This window comes from Notothenia coriiceps, unplaced genomic scaffold (genome assembly GCF_000735185.1).
Source record: "Notothenia coriiceps isolate Sejong01 unplaced genomic scaffold, NC01 NC01_scaffold00037246, whole genome shotgun sequence".
NCBI classification, from domain to species: Eukaryota; Metazoa; Chordata; class Actinopteri; order Perciformes; family Nototheniidae; genus Notothenia; species Notothenia coriiceps.
The window spans coordinates 2593464-2601162 of NW_011369947.1; the positions used below are offsets into that span (position 1 = coordinate 2593464).

Genomic DNA, 7699 nt, shown 5'->3' on the forward strand with positions numbered 1-7699 from the left:
TTTCAACGCCTGTTCTGTATTATCTAACAAAAATTTATAACCCGTCAGATACGAACCTCGAGAGAGTCGTGTGTGTTGCGGACGGTTGCTTGCACGGATTTGGGGGATTGGATAGGGTTAATTTGTTGAAGTTGAATAATGAAATAGACATTTTCGAGAGAGAGAGAGAGAGAGAAGAGAGAGAGTGCAGTGAGAAGAGAGAGAGTGAAGAGGCGGAGGAAGCCAAAGTAAATTGAGCAAGCAATAGCCTGGTCGAAGTAGAACATCGATGACGTGAAACGACGGAGCTATTCCGAGAAACCGCCAACTACGGAGCTCACTTGGCGCTGGACAAACGAAAGACAAGCGTCGTCGTCTTTCGTAAAGCGTTGACAAACTAGTAGGCTTAGTAAGCTCACCCAGCAGGTGCACTGAAGAGAATACGGAGGTTGGGAAGCGGTGGCGCGAGGAGGGGGTGAAAGCACTTGTCTGTAGCCGCTACCTGCGATAACGGGTGACCAGAAATCGTTTTCAAGCAGCCCCCCATGGAGCTGATACGCTGGAGTCTAGAGACTCTTAGAACGTACGGAAAGAGAGAGCCACTCTGGTGTGGCAAGGTAGATGCGGAACATGGTGAAGAGGCAGTACGCGGCTGGACGCTGCGAGTGCGAGTAGGTAGTAGTGATGAATGTGCGTCCTGCTCACATTTGAAGAAGAAGGGGGGTTGTGGGACAGCACTTTTTTACGAGCCCGGGAGGAGTGACGCGCGAAGACTGATGGGTGATGCGGCCGGCAAAAGTTTTTAGACGGGTGAATGCGAGCTAATGACCAATGTTTACTTAGAGGTTGTAGCGCTGTGTACGTTGTGCTCTACGCTGAGTTAGTTGATATGCGGTTGGGACGTGTAGCACTGTACAGGGGAGACGGGAGATGGATTTGTTGTAGGATTTGCCAATAGATGGCTAAGCATTTACAAGTTTAACGTGTGAAGATCGTTAGCCTGCCGGAAGTGACTAAACAGAGTCGTTAAGTGGTGTCTTCTTTGTTTGGTACATTAAGATCTCATCAAGAAAGCCGACGAGGTAGACTACTTCGGGGCTCGGAGTCCGAGGTTCATGAATGGAAGAGAAGAACCTAGATTTCTTTGAGAATTTTCCCTTCTGATGGACTCGATGTTACCTTGACGAGGTGATACACAGGTGGTGAACAACTGATTGTGTCAAATAGCTTGACTAGTAATTAGAAATGATCCTGCGGGCCGAAATTAAATCCACCACGGGCCTGATTTGGCCCCCGGGCCTTGAGTTTGACACATGTGATCTAAGACTTTGAAATATATGGAAAACATAAAGGCGTATATGCTTATATAACCTATAAACATCACATGTAGAGGACATATTGCAAACACATATAAAGAAGATGATTGATGTGGTTTGAATGTGATTTCTGTTCAAATGTAGATCAGAGTAAATACGTTCAAATAAGTAACATACCCAAAAACATTTGGATAAGTTGAATAAGATCTTGTGTTACTCTGTGCAGGGTGAAAGCCATCATGGAGGATATACACAAAGAAGTAAAGATTTGAAAGGCACAATTTGAATCATGGCAGTATTTTGGATTTGACTATTCAAATCTTTAAGCAAGAAACCTTATTTTTGTTTTCACTGCCTATAGGACTGAACCAGATATCGTTCAACTACAAAGACACTCTGCTGGTTTTGTTTTTCATTTTAAAATAATTGTAAGTGACATTCAGCATCATAAAAACACAAATCCCAAAACGCTTGCATGTTGAATTGTATTATTAAAGAATCCCTGCACATTATATACTATATAGATACATGAATAAAAAATGATGTATATTACTAGGAATGGCAGAGAAAACATTACCTCATAAACCCTTTCCAAAGCCAGTTTTTGTCAAGCATGCTTTGTTGTCAAGCCAAAATCTAACATCTGGGAGAAACTGTGTTTTTATCCAGATTTATATTTTTGTTAAGTTTGATTCTTCACTGCACGGAGGAAGTTTTTAAGATTTTTTTTATCAGAGTGAGGAATTGTTTATGTATTCTTCGCTTCTTTTGTTGCCTCTGTTGATTTCTCTGCTTGCACTTTCTCTCAACCCCCCTCTGCCTTCAAGGCCATCTGCTAGAGACAGAGGGGAATGGTGAAATGTATGGGTTTTTTGTTAAGTACAGATGGGAGGGAGGGGATAAAGAGGCTGGGTCATCAAATCTCTGACCTAATCTCATCTGGGAAAACTGGAGCAGGGGCAGGTAGAACCATTTCCAGAGAGCCTTTAAAACAGGGTTGTGTGTTAATGAAAATCTCCAAACAAAAATGTTGGGTGGATGCTAGGGGTCTTAGAATGTGTCAATCACATATCTTACACAAGATGTAGACACTGTACTGCTGAATACATGACAGGACAGAATACATGAGTCCAGGATGCACAACTGTAATCACAATCAGAGTCCAAATCCCTTTAATCGCTACATTCAATACACATGCAGCCATGATAATACGCTGTGTTCTGACCACAGGGATTACACTACCTCTCACACACACTCAAAATGAATAGATGAAAATTACACAAGATTTACATGCTTTTTTTTTGTTCTCAGGATTCAAAGATGGGCTTTGGAATTGCAGTGTCGGGGGGGCGAGACAACCCCAACGAGGAAAGTGGCGAGACGTCCATCGTGGTGTCTGATGTTCTGCAGGGAGGGCCTGCTGATGGCTTCTTGTTGTACGTACTGTTGTTGCTCATAATTTAGTACATAAGAAAATTACATTTCCAAGATATGTTTAGCTCATACCAACCTCATGTGTTTGTGTTTAGTGAGAATGACCGACTGGTGCAGGTGAACGCCATCTCCATGGAGGGCGCCATGCACTCTTTCGCCGTCCAGACCCTCAGGAAATGTGGCAAAGTAGCAAAAATTGTGAGTACAGCTTTTGGTTTCTTTGCATATCCTCTCTATCTCTAGTTTGAGCTTTAAAAAAGTTGAAATATCAGACATATGATCAAAGAAATGGTCTGTTTTATTCAACAGACAGTCAAGAGGCCCAGGAAGGTTCCAGTCAATATGCTGAACCGTCCCCCGTCCCCTGATGACAGAGTCTTCAACAACGACTATAACGACGATTACAACTACGATCAGGACCGCCGCAGCGTGTACAGCGGGCGGGACCACAGCCCGGAGAGGGAGCGGGGCGGATACACGGACTCCGGCTACCAAACACGTGAGCGGGACTACGACAGGGACTACGATCGGCGGGACCGTGGCCGGAGCAACGAGCGAGACCTGAGCCCGGACCGGCAGTACAAGAGAGACGGCAGCAGAAGTCGCACTTTGGACAGAGAACGCAGCCCGGAGCGCCCTCACAGGGGAGGGGACCACCTGCTCGAGCCCGACTGCGGCCCCGACAGAAGGTACCGCAGTGAACGCACTTTAGACCGAGACCACAGCCCCGATCGGCGCTACCGCAGCGAGCGAGGCCTCGACAGAGACACCAGCCCGGACAGACGCTACCGCAGCGAGCGAACTCTGGACCACACGCACAGCCCCGACCTGCGCCACGGGCGGGACGGCCACAGCCCCCCACGAGGCCGCGGGCGCGACCACAGCATCGAACGAGGACGTGAGCCCGCCCCCATCGACCCGAGGAAGTACGAGGAGCCAATGAAACGGAGCGGGAGCAGAGACCGTCTGGAGCGCTCCCCGTCTCCGGCCGCCCTGCCCATCCCCCTCCCCCGCCCCGCACAGAGCCTGGAGCCCCTGGAGAAACCCCTGAATGTGATGCTGCTGAAGAACCGGCCGAACGAAGGTGAGACACTAACAAACATTGTTACTAGTCAATGTCAGCTTTATTGTCAATCTTTCAGTTTGTGTGTACAGACGGAGCGATCGACATATCGTTTCCCACAATCCCGAATACAAAATACAAATATGTATAAAATGTGTATATCTAATATATGTGTGAATCTTATTTTATTTTACACAAAATATCACTGTAAACATTTATTTGTTGTGATTTTTGTCGAAGATAATACTTCACACAACTTCACGATTACTTTCAATCAGTAGCAATGCTTAGGTTTTGAGGAAAACAACGTATTGATATTTCAAAGTTGTAAATGGAATCAGATTTTTAGGAGATAAGAATCTCAAATAATACATGAATGGATTTATTTTCCCCTAATGCTGCTTGATACTATTGTTAGTCTTTTAGACAAACAAAATATAAAGCTGGTACTTTTAAAACTGTATTTTGTTTGACTAACAAGTTTCATTTTTATACCATCTTTCCAGAGTATGGCCTTCGACTCGGCAGTCAGCTCTTCATCAAAGAGATGACCAACACAGGACTGGCCAGCAGAGATGGGAACCTGCAGGAAGGGGACATCATATTAAAGGTAGGGTCATGGTTTTTATTCCTCAAAGTGCCAATCGGTGCTAAGCTTCATGTTTTTTTATGATTTTTACTATCAATTACCGTCTCTTTATTCTAGTTTTACCACCAATATTAGGTGTCAGTGTGAATATTGAGTGCAGTGTTCAATATTTGATGTATAAATCAAAAGAAAGCACATTTAGTTGTTCTTGGACATTTCCAATCTCTTATAATCTCCCTCTCCATAACAATGCAGTATAAATACAATCCTGCATTGGCTCATGCTGTCTCCTGATCTCCTCTCTGTCTCTCTCTCTCTCTCTCTCAGATTAACGGCACGGTGACAGAAAACCTGTCCCTCAGCGACGCAGGGAAGCTGATCGAGAAATCCCGCGGGAAGCTGCAGCTGGTGGTGCAGAGAGACAAACGGCAGGTGTTGATTCGAGTTCCCCCCATGGTCGACAGCGACTCAGAGCTTGATGGTGAGAGATACTCAGATCTGAAAGGCAGCAAGTCCTATCCGCAATAGCTGCAAAACTACGTGCGGCTGCCTGCCATCACCATACAGTATATCAACCCACTGCTTATGAACTTCATATTATCAACTGTAGAAACCTTGTTGTTGTTGTTGTATTTGTCAATATATATCAAACTTGTTTCCCTTCATAAAATAAAGGTTTTACTAACACATCAGCTTTTTACTATTATTTAAACGTGTAGAAATATCTATCAAAGTAGCACTAGCACTACGAGTCAGAGACTATCATCATACCCTCCTGATTACTTACCCTTTTATACCTGGTTTTAATGTCACATGACCGGAACGGCTTGCTGTGATTTGTCGGGATCAATCTAGATAAGTGGTGTGAGTGGATTGTTCGCTGACCAAATGTAAGCGGGGGGGGAGGGGGTTGCAGGAAGACTTGTGACCCATTTTGTCTGATTTTGGGACCGTGTGTGCTTCTGCATGTGTGAAAGTGCTCACCAGCCTGAGGCAGGGTGATCTAATCCCCCGTCGTAATCCTGCTATTGGATACGACAGAATTTCATTATGTTAAGGTTGGCACCGCAGCAGTGTCCCCTCTCTAAAGACCTCAATAGGGACTGGTTGTGTGTGCGAGGAGTTCTGCCAAAGATCAGATCACCTAAAGTGCATCTACTCCTTTAATGGATTGCTTCATTAATCATACAATCTAGCCCCTTCTTGTAAATTTAGACATCCTCTGAGCCCTCACTGTATTTAACTACAGGTCATGCTTCGCTTCATAGAAATGTAACCTTCATTTGTGTGGCTCATGTGCACACTTCCCTGCCTTTATGACCTGTGGGCCATTTGAATCGTGTGCAATCCACATTATGTAATTACAAAAATACAAGTGCATCATGGACACATTACTTAGTTAGTTTTAGATATATCTTTTGTCTTTATTACCTGAACATGAGCCGATATAACCCCCAAAGGACTCTCCGGTCTGAAATTCAGAAACTGTTAACATGTGTAACCTGTTTCTTTTTGTGTGTTGCAGATATCTCAGAGATCGAGTCTTACCGCTCCTACTCTCCACAAGAAGACAGGCGGGGCCACCACTCCGACCTCTCGTCTCACTCCTCCAATGAGAAGCTCAGAGAAAAGCCCAGGTAGGCCCTCATTAAATCGTATTATTTCCCTACCTGATACTTGATTTTTGGTTAAAACAACGCCTGAAATAGTGCAGCTTGACTTGGCGAATTTATCATCGGTGTTGTTTAATACAGCAAAAAAATCTGGATAATGCAGGATTATGTTGATTGGTGTTTCATGAAGTTTAGCTAATCCATTACATCAAATCAAAGGGGGCTGAGAGTTATGGCTAAACTAGGCTGTAATATTCGCTGTAATATTCGCTATACATATCGTGTGTGTGTGTCTGTGTGTTGTTGTTGTTGAAATACAATTTTCTCATACTTGAATTTGTGAAAATTCCAGAGAGGACCCACCCAAAAGGCTGGCAAAAATGGGTGCCATGGCAACACCATTCAGACCTCCTGACAGGGCTGTGGAAGATCTGCCCCCTTTGCGTTCAGAGAGGGAGGAGCCACGGGCAGAAACACCACCAGGTAAACCCATGTCTCCTTCTGAATACATAAAGCTTAGATTTGTTTCCCAGTTTTAAGTAGCTTTCAATTTGAATGGAATATTATGTATTTTTTTCAACAAGGACCATGCACACAAATACATTAATCTCAGAAAAGAGAAGAGATTAATCATGCCAGATTTGAGTTAATAGCTCATTTCCATCTGCAGTCCTAATGTTGCACCTAGAAAGTATTAACATGATTCTTTATCATTTTGTGCAGTTCCAGCCTTCGCTGTAGCTCCGAGGCTTCATGCTCCTCATAAGTTGACACTAAAGCCCAGCATAGAGGACCAGGAGATATATGGGTCAGTTTATCCATTGTGTCAATTTTCAAGATCTTTAACCCATAGTTAGCAATGTTTATCTAATAGTTCATTTTGTATGCATGTTCATAATGAGGTATCTTATCTTTACGTGTTCCAGGCCGAACACAGTGATGGTGCGTTTCCTGAAAGGGGACAGCGTCGGTATGAGGCTGGCGGGGGGGAATGATGTCGGCATCTTCATCGCTGGCGTTCAGGATGACAGCGCAGCGGAGAAGGAGGGACTCCAGACAGGAGATCAGATCATGAAGGTGACACTCTTTTATTCCACATCAACAACCTGCAATAACATTTATACGCATCCTAGCACTACACACTGAATTGGCTATCTGGATCACCATTACACTGAACAAACAAACAAACAAAATAAAAAAAGGCATAATCTCAGTTGTGAATGTCCCCACACGATGGGCTGAACCGGGATGTAATGAGCCCATTTCTTACTTTTGTGCCATTGCTCAGGTATCTTATCCTTTGTTTAAAAATGTTTACTATTTGATCATCTGTTCATTGTTTTATTTGTTTGTCTAATCTATACTAAAGCACTCTCTCTGATGGTATTTCTTGTCTGTTCCAGGTGAACAACATGGACTTCAGAGGCATGGTGCGTGAGGATGCTGTCCTCTTCCTCCTGGAGGTTCCCAAAGGAGAAGATGTCACCATTCTTGCTCAAAGCAAACCTGAAGGTACTGTACTGTATAGATAATGGCTGCTAATACAAACATGTATTGCGTTTAACCCTTAGATGCATAAGTGGGTCTTTTTTGACCCGGTGTGGTGGTTTTCTTGAAGTATCTTTGTAATTACATTTTTTTATCATTTCATATTCCTCAAAAAACATGTTTTGGATATCATACCATTCACATTTTTTTTATTTAC

The 7699-nt window shown here is 43.8% G+C and overlaps 1 protein-coding gene across 1 annotated transcript in view; it reads left to right on the forward strand.

Annotated features, from left to right (window-relative positions):
* The first annotated feature begins 2611 nt into the window (after positions 1–2611).
* Positions 2612–7699, forward strand: part of LOC104966282 (tight junction protein ZO-2-like) — a 7642-nt gene continuing 2554 nt past the window's right edge. The window contains exons 1-10 of the mRNA XM_010795465.1: positions 2612–2731; positions 2825–2927; positions 3039–3813; positions 4299–4402; positions 4709–4862; positions 5907–6018; positions 6347–6477; positions 6724–6802; positions 6921–7071; positions 7398–7506. Coding sequence (XP_010793767.1) covers positions 2616–2731; positions 2825–2927; positions 3039–3813; positions 4299–4402; positions 4709–4862; positions 5907–6018; positions 6347–6477; positions 6724–6802; positions 6921–7071; positions 7398–7506 — 1834 coding nt within the window. The 5' untranslated portion in view covers positions 2612–2615. The remainder of the gene's footprint in view (positions 2732–2824; positions 2928–3038; positions 3814–4298; positions 4403–4708; positions 4863–5906; positions 6019–6346; positions 6478–6723; positions 6803–6920; positions 7072–7397; positions 7507–7699) is intronic.